Genomic DNA, 20,852 nt, shown 5'->3' on the forward strand with positions numbered 1-20,852 from the left:
TTTTAGAGACAGGGTCTCACTCTGTTGCCCAGGCTGGAGTGCAGTGGTGCAATCATAGCTTACTGTAACTCTGAACTCCTGGGCTCAAGCCATCCTCCTGCCTCAGCCTCCCGAGTAGCAATGGTAGCTAGGACTACAAGCGGCGCTACCATGCCTGGCTAATTTTTAAATTTTTTGTGGAGATGGAGTCTCACTGTGTTGCCCAGGCTTGCTTTCCCTTCTTATTCAATGAGAAAAGTGATACAACTTGCTCAGTTGATGGTCTCATGTGAATCAAAGTCAAAGGATTTAATAACAGCATCTCCACTTTTATTCTTAACCATCTGAGCAAGAGTGCCTCTCTGAAGAGTCAGGGATAAAAATGATATATATGGGGTTTTTTTACTAGAAGATCGTTGTCTTACAGATACAGCTGAGATTTATTAACCCACTGAAAAATTTAAGACGTCTTGGAATCAAAATGGTAACAGATATCTTTTTGGATTGGGAATCCTATCAGTTCAGAACAGAAGAAATTGATGCCGTGTTTCATGGTGCAGTTTGGCCCCAGGTAAACCTTAATTTCTACATTCTGCCCGGACGTCTTTTGTCTTGTCTTCCTTTATTATTAATTCATAACATAATCTGCTACCCGGACATGCAGGAAGTTTTTAGACACTTTTCTTTGCCTTCACTGTCACCTGAAGCTCAAGTTAGTTTCTGCAATACAATGGCATTTATACTTAAGGCTAATTTCAATTCGATTGTGTCTCTAAGCAAATATACTGTAACTTTTGTAGCACCTCACATAACATTGCCTCTGGCTTTTAACAAGCATGAGGGAAAATACACAGGTGTTTGATTTCTCCGGTTGTAATCCCTACGTGATGATAACTGGTATGGTTAAAGACTATAGGAGAGACTCGATTTTAGAAAATATTTCTAGCTGCTTGAACTCTCAGTCATTCCTGACCATTTGAAACCTAAAATGCCTGGTTCCTTTCAAGCGCTTGGCATTTCCATGTGTCACCTTTGCCATTTTTCCTGGGTAGCTGCTATTTTGGATTGTTTTATTTTTTTCCATAATCTGTCCTTTAAATGTTAATCACTGTCCCTTCGCTTTTCATCCTTTGCTGTTATTTCTGTGCTTTTTCTGCTTGTTGTTTGTGTTTTTTCTATAATTCTTATATATGTTTTTATTTGGTATTCTGTTTTTATGTCTTCTAGATCAACAGGCTTGGATCTGAGAGTCAGTATTCTCCTACTCCTCTGCTGAAACTAATTAGTATCTGGAGCAGAAATGCAAGGTATAACCTTTTTTTCTTTTCCTTTAAAAAGAGCAGTGTTTTAGACTTAGCTAGTCAAAACTAGTCTAGGGAGCTAATAATGTAACTTAAGGTCTTTCTGTAAGTGAGTTACTTTAGGTGCAGTTAAAGAGAATGAGGCAGCTGAATAAAAGCGTGGAAAGATCTCAATACATAGTTTAAAGGAAAATTAAGTCACTATACAATATATATAGTGTGGTTCAGGAAAAATACTTTTACATCAAAACTAATACATTTTTGCAATGTTTACAGTTTGATTAAAACTTGACAATTAAAAGTATTAGAATTGATAGGGATGTGCTTCCAATATCTATAATGATTATGTCAGTAGTTTGATTTGGCCTGACAAAGGGAGAAACAGAATGTGAAGCATACCAGGTAGTTACGTCATCACATGAACATGACCGTTTCCTTCATGCTTGCTTAAAGATAAAGCTGACTTGTAATTGGCCTTCTATGTCTTTTTCCCTGTTCCTGATTAAAAATCAGAAAAATTTCACAGGCTTTGTAGATTTTCTAGACCATTGTCTTCTATTCTTTGCAAAACTCCATCTAAATATACATACAGCTCTCATGGTCAGAAATGGTTTTATTATTGAGTCAATGATGTTAAAATCCTAGCTTTGGTTTCTTACAAAATTAGGATCATACTGTATAACTGGCTTTTGATTTTGTTCTTTCAGGTATCATTATATCATGAATACTTTCCCATGTCATTAGTCTTTAAAAAGAAATCAAAAACCTTGACATTGTCTTCCTCAGGAAAACCTGTTTATTTTACTAGTAGGAAGTGAGTGCTCTTCACTTATTTCCCAATTTGACACAGCAATTTCAAATCTTTTTTTTTTAATCACTGAACATTTATAAGCAGCACTTCATAGGCATACTTGAAGTTACATGTTTTATAACCATGTAATTTTTATGCAAATAAGCCATGAAGGATTTTCATCCAGGAATACTTTACAACAGATACTCTGTTTTATGTTAGTTGGGTCCTTATTCAAAGTATAGATTTACGTTGTTGGATTCCACTTCATTCTTTTCTGCAATTTCTCAGTTTTTGGCTGGGGAAATAGAAGCCACATAGCAATAGAGGAGGTAGGCAGCAGAACCTTTTTTTCCCCACTCACCTAAAAGAAATTTCTAGAAGGATCGACTTTCCTTGGGATCGTCATAGCAATAGATATGTATATGTAGTTGTGTGTGGAAGAATTAATGAATGAATATTTTAGAACCACTCCATGCGAATGTTACTCTTCAGTAAAAAATAAATTTAGATTTTGAAATATGGCTACAGTTTATTTGGTATCGATCAGATATTAAAACGGATGTTCAAGCCAGGCACAGTGGCTCACACCTATGATCCAAGCACTTTGGGAGGCCGAGGAGGGAGGAACCCTTGAGGCCAGGAGTTCTAAACCAGCCTGCGCAACATAGTGAGACCCCATCTCTACAAAAAATTTAAAAATCAAACAGATGGGGCAGTGCATACCTATAGTTCCAGCTACTGGGGTGGGGCCAAGACAGGAGGATTGCTTGAACCCAGGAGTTCAAGGCTGCAGTAAGCTGTGATTATACCACTGCACTCCGTCTTGGGCAACAGAGTGAGACCCTGTCTCAAAAAACAAACAAATTTTCCATCCATAGAGAAGTCTAGCATTTTACTTTGTATTGGTATAAATACCGATAGAGCTGAATTATAGCCATATCTTGAAGCTTGCAAGTAAGGTTAAATTCTCAGAAATTAGGTGAATTCAGGATAACAAAAACATACTTATTAACTAAGGTGATCATATAATTTGTTATCCAAACTAAAATATTCCTGAAGATAAAAAGAGATGCAATAAATAATTAAGCGAAAACAACCAATATAAGCTGGAACTGTTCCTGGCCACTCTCTTTCTTAACTGTTCTGGTTCTAACCACCGTGACCCCATCATGGTTCAGTCTCTTCCTCTTCTGAGATCTTTCCCTCCTGTAAGGCCCTGTCGTCACATACTGCCTTTATTGTGCTCACCTGTCTTCATAACTTATCTGCCTAAAGTTCTTTGAGAGCAGAGACCATTTCTCATTTATTATCGTACCTCCCTCCACAGAGGGTTACACCTCTTACTCCGTGTTTAGTTGATATTCATTGCATGTTGAATGAGTGATGGGAGTTTCTGATTGAGCCATACACTTTAGCATGGAGCGTGCCCATTGTACTGTGGCATCAAGTTCCATTGTTCAAGAACAGTCTGGTTACTTGGGAGTTGCATTGGATTTGAATGGGCTCTTGCTAGGACTTTGCCAGCAGTTGGAAGCAGCTCTCTTATCTTTTCTGCTAGAAAAATTTCAAAGACAACATAACAACATAGACTCTCTTAAGAGAAGTCTCTGAAGCCAACAAACCTAGCTTCAAATCCTAGAACCACTGTGTGTTCTTTTGGTAAAGTTGGCCTCTCTGAGCCTCAGTTTGACCACCTGTAAAATGGAAATAATAACAGACTTACCTCATTGATAATAGAGATGATAACATGTAAAGTGTCTTGTTTGGAGCCTTTCCATTCTAGTGCAATCGGAAAGGTGTATAAATATGAGAATTTCTCTGTCAGTTTGTCAGTGCCAAGTGTGTTAAAGTGCTTAACTTCATTTTTCCAGTATGATGCACTGATAAAGCCAAACTATCTGAATTTTTTTCAGTTTGACCTTTCTACTAATTATTGGGATTACATCTCTGACTGTAAACAACTGCTCATTTACCCAGGAAACCTTTGTGTTCCCTGCCCTTGGTACATTTCCACTAGGAAGGATATTCAGATCTTTATTATGAGTCTTTCACTGTTGGGGATGGATTCATCCCCCTCCCCTAACAAACGATCCTAATCTCTAAATATTGCATATCCTGGTTGAACAAACATGAGTATATAAACATTCACATTCTAGAAAGCTTATAATTGAAAAATATTCTGTTTTCATTGAGTTTCTTTTAGAAAGGGCTTAGGCTTTGGAGGTAGACTGTGGTTCAAATCTCAACTCTAGCACTTAGCTCAGTGACTTTGGACGAGTCTCATCTGTAATGTGTGGATAATGATACTAACTCACAGAGATGTTTTAAAGATTAAACGAAAAATATACATAAAGCACCTAAATCATGTTTCTAAGGTGCTTAGAATTATTATCCATCAAATTTTAGATTTTAAAGTAATTCCCCTTTTGAGTAATCTTATTAATGTTCATAAACACACACATATACATATATATTTGTTAAACTCATGTGAAAATTCATATGGACGTGTTTTTAGAAATAAACATATTGAGAAATAAGATGATTATGATAATGTTTTTTCTTGCAGATACTTCCCTTTTCTGGCCAAACAGAAGCCTGGTTACCCAGAATGTGATATCTTGACCAACGTTTTTGCGATTCTCTCAGCAAAGAATCTCTCTGATGCCACGGCCAGTATTGTAATGGATATAGTCGATGACCTTCTTAACCTTCCAGATTTTGAGCCTACAGAAACAGTTTTGAGCTTGTCAGTAACTGGATGCATATACCCTGACATAGCAGAAAATGCAGATGGTATGTATGCCAATAAAACAAATGCCTTTAAGGTAGCAGTTGTTATCTCAGAAAAGAAAAAGTCAATAGAATTTGACTTTCTTAGTAGCTTATGCTGCTGGGCATGGTGGCTCACATCTGTAATCTCACTTTGGGAGGCCGAAGCAGGAGGATCGCTTGAGTCCAGAAGTTTGAGACCAGCCTGGGCAACATAGCAAGACCCTATCTCTATCCCACCAAAGAAAAAAAACTAATTGGGTGTGGTGGTGCATGGCTGTAGTCCTAGCTACTTGGGAGGCTGAGGCAGAAACATTGCTTGAGCCCAGGAGTTTGAGGTTGTAGTGAGCTATGATTACGCCACTGGACTCCAGCCTAGGTGACAGAGCAAGACCCTGTCTTTTTTTTTTTTTTTTTTAATTATTCCAGGGTTTTGTGAGGGTACAAACATTGTAGTTACACTTTATGTCTTTGCCTCGCCCAAAGGCATGCCCTTCCCTCCCTTTAGTGCTCCCCGTGTCCTTTAGTTGTAGATTTGCCCCCCCATCCCCCTAATCCCTAGAGAGTATTTCTGCCATGTGATCAACCTAGTGTTGATCAGTTAGTACCAATTTGATGGTGAGTACAAGACCCTGTCTTAAAAAAAGAAAAAAGAAGCAGTAGCTTATGCTTATAGATTTCTTTTCTCTGGGAATTAATACTAATTTATATAAACTGAATTTTCTTTGCGTTTATGGAAATGCTGATTACTCTCCAGGAAGTCTCAACTATCCTTCAGGAAATTATTAAATGATTTCTCCTGTCATGTCTCTGAATTCTGCTTACTATCTTATCCCAACAGTTTCCCTTAGTGTTACCAAAAATGGTTTAAATAAAGCCTCAGGGGTCTCATATAAGTTTTTTTTTTTTTTTTGAGACAAAGTCTCACTCTTTTGCCCAGGCTAAAGTGAGTGCCATGGCGTCAGCCTAGCTCACAGCAACCTGAAACTCCTGGGCTCAAGCGATCCTACTGCCTCAGCCTCCCGAGTAGTGGGACTACAGGCATGCGCCACCATGCCCGGCTAATTTTTTCTATATATTTTTGGTTGTCTGATTAATTTCTTTCTATTTTTAGTAGAGACAGGGTCTCGCTCTTGCTCAGGCTAGTTTCGAACTCCTGAGCTCAAACAATCCACCCGCCTCGGCCTCCCAGAGTGCTAGGATTACAGGCGTGAGCCACCACGCCCGGCCCTCATATAAGTTTTTAATTTAGCTAGTGATATAGCTGTTTAGAGTAAGAAGAAAGTTACTTAATCTTCAGAGTTGAAATTTAAGTAAATGTTCATAGTATTAATAGTGAAGTGCTTTCCTTATTTATCATCGTGAAGGTATTGTACAATTATGCTTTAAGAGAGTATATTAACATCAAAACATTAATCACTCTATTTTAGAGTCTATCACAATAGGAGGAAGATTAATTCTACCTCATGTACCTGCAATTCTTCAGTATCTCAGCAAAACCACAATAAGTGCAGAAAAGGTGAAAAAGAAAAAGAATAGAGCACAAGTCAGTAAAGAACTTGGCATTCTTTCAAAGTAAGTGACATATTGATACTTAAAGATAACATTACCATCCTTGGTTTTCATGTTTTTTGAAAAATGTTACCTTGTTTTTTTAGTTGTTTGAGCCTGGTAATAAGAAGCTAAAAAGATTTTCAGTATCTTAAATGGCCTCCACTTCGAAGTTAATGCAGAATTTTCTTTCTCTGCTGGAATAATTAGAAACCTTTTATGGCATGTACCTTCATTTAATTATATTAAAGGAACAGATTTTTCAAAATCCTGAAGTAGACTAATAGATTTGCTTGTTTAGCCTTTGCATATTTTCTTTAGTTAAAATTTTGAATTTTGTGGGATCACATAGTGTTTTTGCTTTTTAGTTTAATTGATGAAAATGATTAAAAGAGAAGATTGTTTTATTTGTTTTTTAAGAGTGAAGGAGATTTTGCAAGGCTTTATACTTTTTAAAGAGTCTATTTGGCAATAGGCCTAATAGTATATAATTGTGATTTCTGTAAATGATAAGATTGGTAAACCTGAGTGCAAGAAACAATTCTATCTTAAATTTTAAATTGACCATTACAGGGCTTAGTTGTTGAAATTTATTTTTTCTGTTAACTTTCTACAACATCAACAAAAAATTATATATTAGAATCTTCTAGAAACTTCTTTGCCATGTTTTATTTATACTGTTATATTTTTAAGTTATATAGAATGAGAAACTATGTTAAATACACTAATTAAATTTTATCACAGGCTATGTGGTAATAGAAAGATGGTGAGAGGAGGTTAGGTACCAGAAAGACCAGAGTTCAAAAGACCTGTTCTACTTTTCCTAGCTGTGTGACATCAGCTTTGCTGAGTTTCTGTTTTTCTCTGGGCAGAACAGGGCTAATGATTTCTACATCACAGGGCTATCCTGGGTACCGTACATAAAACCTTCAGTATTGGCACTTAAAAGTGTCATTTCTTTGCGAAATAAAAAGTTACTAATTGTGGGATTATAGCACTAGAGTTCACTGTAACCCACTTACGCAATCAGACACTGCAAAAGAAGTAGAGTAGTAGCTATGAGCTTGATGCTGGAGAGGAGTAAGGATGAGCACTGCTAAATAGCAGAGTTACACTTTGTATACATACACAAATGCTTAAGCTTCCTGTGTACTGGAATGTTAAAGCTGTGTCCTTAGGCACTGACGTTTTTCTACAAAAGGTTTAACTTCTTAGAGAAATACTCTTAGCTTGTATGTCTTCCTTACATATCTATTTTTTCCTTCTTTAGGATCAGCAAGTTTATGAAAGACAAAGAGCAAAGTTCTCTACTCATTACACTTCTCCTTCCTTTCCTCCACCGTGGCAATATTGCTGAGGTACAAACCCATAGGATGTTTACTTTGTCTTTGGAATGGCACTTTATCGCTAGGTTTGTTTGTGTGCAGCGATTTTACTGGTTAGATTCTGTGATGCATTTGTCCCAGAAAAACTTAAAAGACTTTATACAGAAATAAAAAGCTAGAAATTGAGGAAAAAAATCGAAACTGAAATAGGAATGTCCAGAAGTTTCTAGAATAGGAAAGAAGGTGGAGACATCATCATCTACCATCATCTAATACAACAGTAAAAGTGTTAGCCCCTTTGTCTCCTTTGTTTAGCTTCTGATTCATTTCAGGATTTTTTTTTCTCTCTCTCACTTTTAATCAATAACAAACTTGAAGCCCAAGAAGTGCATTGTATAATCTTAACTATGGATCACAGTGGCAAAACTGAATGAAAACCTAACTTTTAATATTCGGAAGCGCCTAAGAGTTTCTGATGTGATTTTCAAACCCTAGTGCAATCTTAAGAGTCCTCCAGTAGCTCAAGCTCCTTTATAATGTAGTGACACTGAACATTTCTTACCACATAGTAGTTCAGTTTAGACAACCAGCGATCAGTAGACAACTAGAAGTGTATAGTTGGCTCCCTATATCCACGGGTTCAGCATTCGTGGATTCAACCAACCGTGGATTGAAAATATTTTGGGAAACCAATAAAAAAAATAATACAAGTTTTAAAAATACAGTATAACAACTATTTACATAGCATTTACATTGTATTAGGTATTATAAGTAATCGAGAGATGATTTAAAGTATACAGGAGGGTGTACATAGGCTATATGTAAAGACTGTGCTGTTTTGTATAAGGGACTTGAGCATCTTTGGTGTTTGGTATGTGTGAGAGTCCTGAAACCAGTCCCGCTTGGCTACCGAGAGATGACTGTACTTTTCTTCAGCAAGTTCGTTTTGGGGGCTCTTTTTTGATTATGCAATAGAAGAAATTATGTTTCAAAATCATGTATATTCTCTTATTAGAATTAAAGAAGAAACTGTTATGCACATTATTGTGGGTTTTATGTTAAGTTAAAATGCCAAAACCTTTTATAAGACTATGAAATAATTTTTCCAATTACTACTTTTACTTCTTATCCATAATTATTTTCTGTGCTATAATATATTGAGGTATAAGTTGACCAGTTTTATAAATTACTGAAATATGATTTCTCTTAATATTCTGAAGGATACAGAGGTTGATATTCTAGTGACAATACAAAACTTGTTAAAGCATTGCGTGGACCCTACAAGCTTCCTCAAGCCTATAGCAAAACTCTTCTCAGTTATTAAGAACAAATTGTCAAGACAATTGCTTTGCACTGTTTTCCAGGTCTGTAATATTTCTTTTTACTCCAAATTACCCTTTTCTTTAAAAGATAACTATGACATGTAAAGCATATTAATGGCTTTCTTTGTGCCAATATGAAGTTTTATATGAATTTGAGTGGGGGCCAGGTGCTGAGGGGAGGAGGGCAGAAAAGTTAAGATTTTATTTACTGATAAATGTACTGTTTTCCTTCCTTTTAGACTCTTTCTGATTTTGAGAGTGGATTAAAATATATTACTGATGTTGTCAAGGTAAGAAAGGAAGATTTCTCTTTGGCTTCAAAAGTACCATCGTTTTTATGCATTTAAGATTTATATGTGTTCAGTTGCGTCATTTCAATGGCATTTCTTGTAGCTTAACGCCTTCGATCAAAGACATCTTGATGATATCAACTTTGATGTTCGCTTCGAGACCTTCCAGACCATCACGTCTTACATTAAAGAAATGCAGATCATAGACATTAACTACCTGATTCCAGTTATGCATAATTGTTTCTATAATCTGGAGGTAGGTTTTATAGCAAAAATTATCTGGAAGCACTTCGAAAAATTAAACAGTTACGTATTAGAATAGGGAAATATATAGAGACAGAAAGTTAATTAGTGATTACCAAAGGCTACAGGGAGGGAGGAATGGGGAGTGACTTTTTTGATGGGGGTCAGGTTTCTTTTGAAGGTGATGGGAATGTTCTGAAATTAGATAGTAGTGATGGTTGCACAACTTTTTGAATATACTAGAAACCATTGAATTATAAACTTTTTGAATGGGTGGATTTTATGGTATGTCAATTATATCTCAGTTTTTTAAAGTTAATATTACTTGAAAGTTTAACCTTTTTTATTGAAGATATGGTAGAAATAAAAGATGTTTGGATTATATTAAGTGCCATGTTGCTGAACTGAATTAAAATCCAAAAATGGGGAAGATGAAACCCTTTGTTATCGTTAACCATGTAGTAGCATCAGTAATCTCTTTGTGGCATCTTTTAGTTACTCATCTTATATTAAGGATTATGTAATATATAAAAAAAAAATCTCCCCATTTGAGACTCATCCTTCATATATTATGCCAAATTTCAACACAAGGAATTCCAAGTCACTGACTGCTTGGTTGGCTGGTGTGGGAATATCTTCTCTACACTCACTACTTATATTACTCAAACCAGGAATTCTGGGGCAACTAACCAGAATTACACCAGCCAACTCTGTCCTTTTCAGTAATGACCTGATATTGAATACTGAAAAACTGACATTAGTGAACCTTTCATTCTGCTTGCTTTGGGAAGTAGAACTAATTAACAAGTACATTTCATAGTACTTCTAAAATGAGATGACACTTCTCAGTAAGCATGATTTTTTTCAAAATCATTTACAGCATTATATTCTTCACAACCGTATATTTTTTATGGGGCCTTTCTCAGTAGGGATTTTCACACAGCGCAGTGACAGAATTCTGTAGATGATTGCATTAGGAAATAATATCCCATGCTGTAGTTATTATGTAGAATAACTCGGACTTTTTTCTTGTCTCCAGTTAGGAGATATGTCTTTAAGTGATAATGCCAGTATGTGTTTGATGAGTATCATTAAAAAGCTAGCTACCTTGAATGCCACAGAGAAGGAATACAGAGAAATCATTCATCGTTCACTCCTGGAGAAACTGAGGAAAGGGTTGAAGAGCCAGACAGAGGTATTGTAACTTTGTCTTTTAAGCACTACTATCTGAGGTTATGTTTTGTTTTGTTTCCCTACTTCTGCTAGCTATTGTTGTGTAGAAAAGCAATCCAACTTAGTACATTTTGGTAAAATACTTGATTGTTTAAATAGTCGCCAAACTAGAAAGGAGACTAGAAAGGAGAGCAGTCACTTTTGATTTTATGTAGTTGTTTTTGTTTTATTTTTAACAATGGAAATATTTTACTTTTAAAGAATTTTATGTCTTTTTTTTTTCTGTGTTTCTTCATATTATCTAGGAAGGAAACTCTTTTTAAAATAAAAATATTTATTTTCTCCACTTGATATTTGCAGAGTATTCAACAGGATTATACCACGATACTTTCCTGTTTAATTCAAACCTTTCCAAATCAACTGGAATTTAAAGACTTGGTACAGCTGACTCATTACCATGATCCGGAAATGGACTTCTTTGAGAACATGAAGCATATTCAGGTTAGATAACAATTCTGCTTTTTCCTGCATACAAAATAGGCATCTCGAACAATTCTGCCTCATTTGGAAAGACATATTTTAACTTTTCCGAAAGGCTTAAGCTTCTCATTTTGGTCTTCATGATCATCAGTCAGATTTGCATGTAAGATGATCATTTCCTGGAGTCTCATTCTTTGGTGGTGTCACAAACCACAATTAATAGTAGTGTCACCTTTCCCTGCCTTTTCCTAAGACGTTTAAATGCTTTGGGTCCATTGTTAAACAAATGCTGTGGATTATGTCTCTGGACGCAAATCAAGACACAGGTGTTTGCTCATATGACACGTGGACTGTGTTTCACTCCTTTAATCTTTTCATGGAAAAAGAATATGATACTGAAATGGAGCTGGTTGTAGGTGAGATTATTCAGTAACTGATTCATATTTTATCTAACTCGTAGATCCACAGAAGAGCAAGAGCCTTGAAGAAACTGTCAAAACAACTAATGGAAGGCAAAGTTATTCTGTCCTCTAAATCTCTTCAGAATTACATCATGCCTTATGCCATGACTCCAGTTTTTGATGAGAAAATGCTCAAGGTAGGGCATTAGATCTAGAAATCAATAAACAACCCATACCATGGCACATTTTGCCAAAATGTAGCTGGAGTTGGTGACATCCATATTGATGTTGTCACCATAATTAGAAACTTAGCATAGTTCTAAAAAATCTATACTGGGTATAGATTCTAGATTGACAGGTTGGTTGTTGGTTTTTTTCCTTTCAGGACTTTAAAGATGTTGCTCTGCTGTCTTTTGGCTTATACTGTTTCCAATGAGAAGTTATTCCTAACTTTGTTCCCCTGAATATAATATATGTACATATTTTTTTTACTGCTTTTAAAAATTTCTCTTTATTGCCATTTGTTTATGATGTGCCTTAGTGTAGTTTCCTTTATGATTCTTGTGCTTGGGATTCATTGAGTTTCTTGAATTTGTAGATGTGTAGTTTTTATTAAACTTGGAAATTTTCAGCCATTATTTCTTTTTTTTTTTTTTGGAGACAGAGTCTCACTCTTGCCCAAGCTAGAGTGCCGTGGCATCAGCCTAGCTCACAGCAACCTCAAACTCTCTGGGCTCAAGCAATCCTTCTGCCTCAGCCTCCCGAGTAGCTGGGACTACAGGCATGCGCCACCATGCCCGCCTAATTTTATCTATATATTTTTAGTCATTCGATTAATTTCTTTCTATTTTTAGTAGAGACTGGGTCTCGCTCTTGCTCAGGCTGGTCTCGAACTCCTGAGCTCAAACGATCCTCCCGCCTCGGCCTCCTAGAGTGCTAGGATTACAGGCGTGAGCCGCTGCGCCTGGCCCATTATTTCTTTAAATATATTTTTGGGTCCCCTTCTTGCCTTTGGAGACTCCAGTGTATTTTAGTAGGCCACTCAAAGAGTTGTCCCATAACTTACTGAGGTTTTTGTATTGTTTAGTTTTGTTTCATTTTTTTCTGGGTTTTATTTTGTTTCATTTTCTATTGCTGTGTGCTCAGATTTACTGATCTTTTCTTCTGCAATGTCTCTGTGAAGCTTTCTCCCGTGTAGCTCTCCTCTCTGATACCTGCCCTGTGCACTCCAGCTGCCATAACCTCAACTCTGTCTCCTTAACTCAAGGAGACCACTGGGCTCTCTTTGGGTTTCCCTCCCTGTGCTGCAACCTAACAATTCTTTCCACGCAGTAAATTGGGGCAGTTGTAAGGCTCACTTCATTTGTTTCGTTTCTCTCAAAGATCACTATCCTGCACTGTTTAATATCCAAAGTCTGAAAACTCTTATTTCATGTATTTTGCCTGCTTTTCTAGCTTAAGGTATAAAGGTAAATCCAGTCCCTGTTCTCTATCATGGCCTGAAAGAGATGTCTCTGAGGCAGTGTACTTTCACTTGCTAAGTAGTGCAATATTTTAGTCTTTGACATTTGTCAACTTTCGTGCACAGAATTTGCTTCATTCATTGTATGTAATCCTAAACCCATCAAGGAGGTCTGCGTGGAAAAGAGTCCAAAATATGTTAATATACCAAGTTAGCCATGTATTTTATTAGCAAATACTTGTTCTGGCATTGACGCTCTTGATTTATTTTACAGCATGAAAATATAACCATTGCTGCCACAGAGGTTATTGGGGCCATTTGCAAACATCTCTCTTGGTCAGCATATATATATTATTTGAAACATTTCATTCATGTCTTACAGACTGGACAGATCAATCAAAAGTTGGGTGTCAGGTATGGTCAATTTTTGTGGGTTTTTTTGTTTTATTTTTAAACAATTTTTAAATGTTTCTTACTTTATTTTGTTTTTAAAATTTTTAAAATATTTCCTGAATGAGTCTTTCTATAATTTTATTTACTTTGATCTTTTACTAATGAGTTTATGCTAATGCTTGTTAACACACTGACTGCCACACTAGAAAAAAAAAGTTTCCCTGAGGCCACAGAGTTTTATGAAAATAGAATAAAGACTTCAAAAACAAAACGATCCTTTCTAATTTAATGAAAAATGTGTTATTTTTTGTCGTTTTCTGTGCATGAGTTATATGCAACTTGAAAACTGGTTCACACGGCTCCCAAGATAAAGAGACATATGAGTTACATATGCTTCACAAGGCCCTGGACTCAAAACTAATGTGAGTTAAATACAACTCACATGGCAGTTAGTGTGTTAAAGTCAAAAATACTGATAAAAATAATTTTAATGTCTATTAGACTTTAAATTTCCTCTCCTTTTTTATTTCTTTTTTAATACCAACAAAAATGAACTTGGAAAATTTCTCCTCCTTTTAGTAGTCAAACGATCAAAGGATATTGATAATCATCAAATGAACATTTTTGTGTACCTTTTCTTTTTGAACAGTTTGCTAGTAATAGTGTTAGAAGCATTCCACTTTGACCACAAAACTCTCGAAGAACAAATGGGAAAAATGCAGAATGAAGAAAGTAAGTGTATAAAAGTTTCTTAAACTAGATTTCCTTTTTATTCTGAGATAATTTATGATAGTGAATTAAAGATGGCAAAATTCAACTTATTCCTCTTTTCTGCTCTTATAGCAGTGACTAATGAGTCAGAAGGAAGCTAAAATGAATGATTTAAGTATTCTTGTAAAACCTATTTAACTATATAGAGAAGGCCATTCTGAATTGTATTAGTGAAAAAAATCTGAGCCGTAGATTATTTACATAGAAATCCAATTTTATTGCCTTGTGTGGAAAGAGCATTAAGCAATGAATGCAAAGAAAATTTAATAAAAGAAATAATAAAAATTAGAGCAGCAATAATAAAATATAAACTGGATATAATAGAAAAGATCAACAAAGTTAAAAATAGATATTTGAAAAGATTACAAACTGGCAAATGCCTGACAAGAGTGATCCATAAAAATATTAATAGAAGGCATAATAAATAAGATTAGGAATTAGAAAGGGTCACAATTAAATGACAAAGGTAAAATAATATGATCTTTGCTTTTATAAATTTGAATATGTGAGTGAGATGTGCAAATTCTTAGAAAATGTAATATAAAAATTGACTTTAGAAGATAACAAAAAATCCTAATGAATCTCTAACCTTTAAAGAAATTGAATCTGCAGTTAAACATCTCCTGATGAAAACACGAGGCACAGAGTGTTTTATAGGCAAGTTTTACAAACATTTAAGGAATGGATGATTTCAACCTTATACCAGCTATTTCAGATGATGGGAAAAGAGGAAGCACCCACTAACTCATAAAGTTGGTATAACTGCATACCAAAAGCTGACAGACACTGTAACCAGTCTCATGCATTAATATAGATAAAAAATCTTAAGCCAAATATTTGCTAATCAAATCCCACAATCAATAAAAGCATTTAAAAACATACCCGTGTTTTGGTTTATTCCAGGAATGTAAGGTGGGTTCAATATTGGATAATTAGTTAATGGAATTTCACACATTAACATGTAAAAAACATATGATCATCTAGGTAGATGCAGGGAAACTATCTGATTAAATTTAGTGTCTACTGATGATAAAGAATGAATATCTAACAAAAGAATAGACAAATTTTCTTAACCTGTTAAATGATGTCTTTAAAAAACCTAATACAACATCATACTCAGTGGTAGAGGATTAACAGCCTTTGCTTTAAAACCAGAATAAGATGAAAATACCTACTACTGCTACTTAATAGTGAACATTGAACTCGAGGTTCTAGTCAGCACAGAAAAACAAAGAAAGATTGAACACTCAATAGGCCTATTTGTCCTATTTATTTTGGCTAAAGGTGCAGAAATATTCTGGCCTTCAGTTTGCATTGTTTTCTTTAGTCAGTTGAATTTATATTTTGCAACTTTGCATAAACATAAATGTTTAAAAACATTTAATTTCCTTAACTATTTCTTCTAAGGTAATATAGTACTTATTCTAAACTAGCTCAAATTATCAAAGTTTAGTGGTGTCCAAATTCATATGGTATGATATATTCAACAAGGTAACCGAAATCTGGGTGTGCTCTCTGTCCCACATAACATATGTGTTCCACCTGAGTGTTGCTCTCTTACATGCTGTTTCATTGATCCTGTGCTGTTGATATCTCCATTTAATAGCTGTCCGAATTCACTTATGAAAACAATTGCCAACTCCTTGTGATATTTCACAATATTCAAATTTTATTTTTTCTTCTAGTAAATTATTTTGTCCCTGAGAAAGATTGCACTGGGATATTTTATTAATGCTGTAAGGGAGATACATATTTTTGTTGTTTTAGAGACAACTTTTTTTTAACATCTTATATGAGGCATAGTTGTGATTAAGCCTAACCTGCCTGGTCAGGGTGTCAGATAAGCAGTCTTACCAGCAAAGGCTGATTCTTACTGTCTGAAGCACTAGGGAACTCAATGGGGATACTTCTCTCCCTTGGATTAGATTCATCTCATCTATGCAATTACATTCTCCAGGCATTGCTGACCTTGGGTTTCAGGTAGCTGTGAGGAATAATGGTAGCTTCCAGGGAGGTGCTGGACAAAAAAAAAATCTTCTACCTCTACCATCATCAACTTACCACTGTACGGGCTCCTGCCCCTCAAAACATCTCTTCTCCCTTCATTTTCCTCCATAGTTAACCTCTTCTATACCACTCATATCACATACTGGCAAAGCAGCATGAAAGAGCAGCCATCACATTATGATGCAACAGGAGCCCGACCTGCTAGTTACTACTAGTTACCAGCAGTCCCCTAAATTAACCTGAGTCAGAGCTGGACCAAGCCAGGGTAGAGCATTGTCCTTTAGGATGAGGGTAAAGGAGCATCACTGAATTGTTGTTCTATATGATATTGAATTAAGAGTTTTCATTTGCTAGTTCTTGATTCTGCATATTAGTAAAAATTGGTCAACAAAAATGATATGGTGAGTCAAAGAGGATAGTGGTCTTTTTAAGGAAAGGGAAAATAAATTCATTGACACGGAGAACAATGAAGTTTGAAACATTTATTGGGCACCTACTATAGACTGAGCTTTTATAGACCTTACCTCATTTGTCCTCATGAAGAACATTACAAGGACCTGCCGGGCGCGGTGGCTCACGCCTGTAATCCTAGCACTCTGGGAGACCGAGGCGGGAGGATCATTTGAGCTCAGGAGTTTGAGACCAGCCTGAGCAAGAGCGAGACTCCGTCTCTACTAAAAAAAATAGAAAGAAATGATCTGGACAACTAAAAATATATAGAAAAAATTAGCCGGGCATGGTGGCACATACCTGTAATCCCAGTTACTTGGGAGGCTGAGGCAGAAGGATTGCTTGAGCCCAGGAGTTTGAGGCTGCTGTGAGCTAGGCTGACGCCACGGCACTCTGCTCAGGGCAGTAGAGTGAGACTCTGTCTCAAAAAAAAAATAAAAAAGAAAAGAAAAGGACCTTAGTGTTGCTTACCTCATATTTTTGATGTGAAAAACTGAGGTTCAGACACAAAGTAACTTTCCCAAAGCCAGTAAGTGAAATAAAGACTAATAGCTACCATTTTTTGAAAGTCAGTGACGTGTCAGACACATATTTTAGGCAATTATAAACCTTATCTCATTTAGTCCTCATAATAGCCTTGCAAGGTAGGTGCCATCTCCATTTTACCTGTGAAGAAGCCAGAGCCCATTAGGGTTGAGTGAATTGACCATGGTTACAGGGTTTGTTGGCTGAGTCTGGTCTGGACTTAACCCGCAACACTGTGCTGCCTAATTTTCTTTAATAAGCTGAATCCTAGAATAAGGGACATTTCTGCTTAGGAACTGTTGGCCACCATTATGATTTTCATGCCCATGAATGCAGGTTTTTGCTTTTGGAAACTTTCTCCAGCCACAGGACTTTGGAAGCTTTCTTTGGTTAAGACCTTCCTGACCCCAGCCTCCCTGTGCGTTCCCACGTTACCCTGCACTTGCTGTTCCACGTTATTTTATATTAAATAATTGGCAGTTTATTTGTCTTTGTCTCTCATTAGGCCCTACACTGTGAGAAAGCAGTAACCATAGCCCTCTCATTTACTGCTGTTTCCTCAGCCTTTACCTTGCCTGCCCACAGCTGGTGATTAGCTATTTTCTATTGAAAGTTGGATTTCAGCGGGAAAGACTATTTACCACAACTGTGTTGTTTCCTCATTTGATGTGACTTCTGTTGTTCATTAAACGCAGACACAATTGAAGTGATTGAGTTACCAGAACATGAAGCCATGGAATTAGAGCACACGGGCGAGGAAGAGAAGGAAAATACATGTAAGAGTTTGTCAGACAGTGAAGAACTGGGAAACGCTGATCCAGCTAATTCTGAAGGGACAGCTAAGGAATCCGAGTGTGTCACAAAGTCTGTCTCTTTCCTGCCTCGGAATAAAGAAGAATTGGAGAGGACAATTAAAAATATCCAAGGGACCATAACTGGGGATATTCTGCCTAGGCTACATAAATGCCTTGCATCCACGGTAATAATTCTGTTTGGGGCCCAACAGATCTGTGTGAACTCGGGTGTTGGTGGGGACCTGTCAGACTGAGGCTCTTAACGATTTGTCTTCATCGTTTGGACTTCCTTTTATCACAGTTCACCTCCCTTCTCTTAGCTCGTCAACTTTAGGCTCATCTCCTCCTGCAGCTAGGCAGTAATTGTCCTTTATCATTTTGATATGGTAGATACATACTTTACTGTCTCCAAAGTAGATGGTAAGAGACTACTATGTCCAAAAAAATGTAATTAAAAATTAGAGTATGTTTCTCTTTTCTACTTCTTGGCCACTTCTTTACTAGTCACAATTCATCTTTCCCCGGTAACAGGGATAACATTTAGCAGTGCATTCTCATGAAGAGAAAGCCTTTTCCTTTCGTTCTCAGCATAAAACATGGGCTAGCAAACTGTGGCCCATGGGCTAAATTTAGCCTGAAGCCTATTTTGTAAATGAAGTTTTATCAGAACACATTCATACCCATTCATTTACATAGTGTCTAATTCTGCTTTTTCATTACAATAGTAGAGTTGAGTGACTTTATCAGAGACCATAAAGCCAAAAATACTATCTGACCCTTTACAGAAAAAGTTTGTCAACCCCTGATGTAAAAATATTGACTTGGTCGTTTTGTATATTTGTAAATAAACCTTCTTTATTTGAGGCACTTCATTTATTATATACCAACAGTGTCACTCAAACACTTGAAAGCCCCAATTGACACATATTTTATGTGAGTTTTCTGTACTTCACAGCAGTCTTAACCCACATCAGTGAAAAGTTGGCTTTATGTTTTTCTGGTGAGTCTTTTGAAAAATGGGACATCTGTATTTCTATTATTTTTATAATTTTTAGAGGTGTATTCTCAAATTACACAATTTAGTTTGTTTTTAAAGACACCAAACTCAGAAATGGGCTAAAGATCTACAAAAAGAGCTTATCTTTCAAATGCAAGTTTGGAGTGCTGGTAGGTCCTTGATCCATTTATTTTCATTTTGGTTTAAGTTTAACCCTAAGTTTTCTTACAGACTAAAAGGGAAGAAGAACACAAGCTGATCAAGTCGAAGGTTGTGAATGATGAGGAAGTGGTTCGAGTTCCTTTAGCTTTTGCTGTGGTTAAACTAATGCAGTCCCTTCCACCAGAAGTTATGGAAGCTAATCTGCCGAGGTATGTTGTGTGGCAAATTAGAAAAGTTCAGCGAAACTCAAAAGTTGGTTCTTTTCTTCCTCGCTTTTAAATATCTTTTGTCAGGAAGAGAAGTGCTGTCACAATTTGCTGTGGTTTAGAATCCTAACTAGGAAATTTGAGTTATGAGTAATTAAGATACAAAAGGATATTTATATGTTTATTTGCTTGTTTATTTGATTAGTCATTTTTCAACTTCTCATTTTGTAGTATTTTGCTGAAAGTGTGTGCTCTCCTCAAGAACAGAGCACAGGAAATTAGAGACATTGCACGCAGCACTCTTGCAAAAATAATAGAAGATTTGGGTGTACACTTCCTACAATATGTTTTAAAAGAATTACAGACTACCCTTGTCCGTGGATACCAGGTAAATTGCCTCATGTGCTTTATATTCAAGTTGGATAGGAGTTCACATATTTGCAGCTTAAATACTATAAGTCACTTCAAGAGCCCCTCACCAAAATAAAAAAAACGATTTTTAAAAATTATATAAAGCTCACAGCAAACATTTTAAATACAAATGTTTCTCCACTTTATGGTGGGGTTATGTCCCAATAAACCCATCATAAAGTCAAAAAATCATAAATTGAACCACTGTAAGTCAGGACCATCTGTATATAAAAATAAAGATCATAAGTAGGTACATAAGAAACTATGCCTTTACGATCCAGTCTACGGATTGACAAATAAGTGTGTTTCCTTAGCCTATGATTATTGGCTGATATTTACCATGATAATTTTATGGCACTAGAAGCAGCATAAAGAATATAAAAAGCTTGAGGGGCAGCGTAGCATAGCGATGCAGAACTGGGCTCTGGTTCATAATCCTGACTCTACCACCTCCTGCCCATCACTTCCTTGTGCCTCAGTGTCCTCCCCTGAAAAACGCTGATAATACAGCACCTACACCATACACTGGGTGGGTGAGGCATCACTGGTCTAATATGTGTAAGGTATTAATACAGTAAGCTGTCAGTAAATGTGAGCTGGGTTGCTATTGGGGGCAAAAACTTATGTGTTTCCTTCATAACACTTTATGTACCAGCTACGATTATACTCAGCATTGGCAAGCTCCTTAAATCACTAGTTGGTTTTTTAAAAGCTCAAGACTCTTGTGCCTTTCTTCATAAATCATTGGCCTGGTTTAGTCACAGTAAATCCTAAGCATGGTAATGTGTTTCTGAACATCTTTTGTACAGAGTGATCATTTGGTCAAAGGATTTAGGTAGTAATAGAAGTATGTGTCATTTATCAAAGCTTCTGGCAATACCAGACATGTAAACTGAGTGCTCTCTTTGCAGTACTGCCTAGATCTTACATTTTTCTAGTGTGGTGTTCCTAACCATTTATATTCTTAATGTGCATCTTATTTTAGGTCCACGTGCTGACTTTCACTGTTTATATGTTGCTACAAGGCCTCACCAACAAGCTGCAAGT

General features: G+C 36.3%; 1 protein-coding gene across 1 annotated transcript in view; it reads left to right on the top strand.

The window, feature by feature from the left end:
- Nucleotides 1-20,852, top strand: part of UTP20 (UTP20, small subunit (SSU) processome component, homolog (yeast)) — a 97,264-nt gene that overhangs the window by 56,012 nt on the left and 20,400 nt on the right. Inside the window, 17 exon segments of the mRNA XM_012650240.1 lie at nucleotides 407-550; nucleotides 1,207-1,286; nucleotides 4,640-4,866; nucleotides 6,273-6,417; nucleotides 7,664-7,751; nucleotides 8,939-9,082; nucleotides 9,280-9,330; nucleotides 9,434-9,586; nucleotides 10,613-10,768; nucleotides 11,107-11,247; nucleotides 11,687-11,824; nucleotides 13,364-13,503; nucleotides 14,132-14,214; nucleotides 17,931-18,214; nucleotides 19,258-19,397; nucleotides 19,626-19,782; nucleotides 20,791-20,850. Of these exon segments, the coding sequence (XP_012505694.1) occupies nucleotides 407-550; nucleotides 1,207-1,286; nucleotides 4,640-4,866; nucleotides 6,273-6,417; nucleotides 7,664-7,751; nucleotides 8,939-9,082; nucleotides 9,280-9,330; nucleotides 9,434-9,586; nucleotides 10,613-10,768; nucleotides 11,107-11,247; nucleotides 11,687-11,824; nucleotides 13,364-13,503; nucleotides 14,132-14,214; nucleotides 17,931-18,214; nucleotides 19,258-19,397; nucleotides 19,626-19,782; nucleotides 20,791-20,850 (2,331 nt within the window).

The sequence above is a fragment of the Propithecus coquereli genome, unplaced genomic scaffold, assembly GCF_000956105.1.
Source record: "Propithecus coquereli isolate 6110/MARCELLA unplaced genomic scaffold, Pcoq_1.0 Scaffold316, whole genome shotgun sequence".
NCBI classification, from domain to species: domain Eukaryota; kingdom Metazoa; phylum Chordata; class Mammalia; order Primates; family Indriidae; genus Propithecus; species Propithecus coquereli.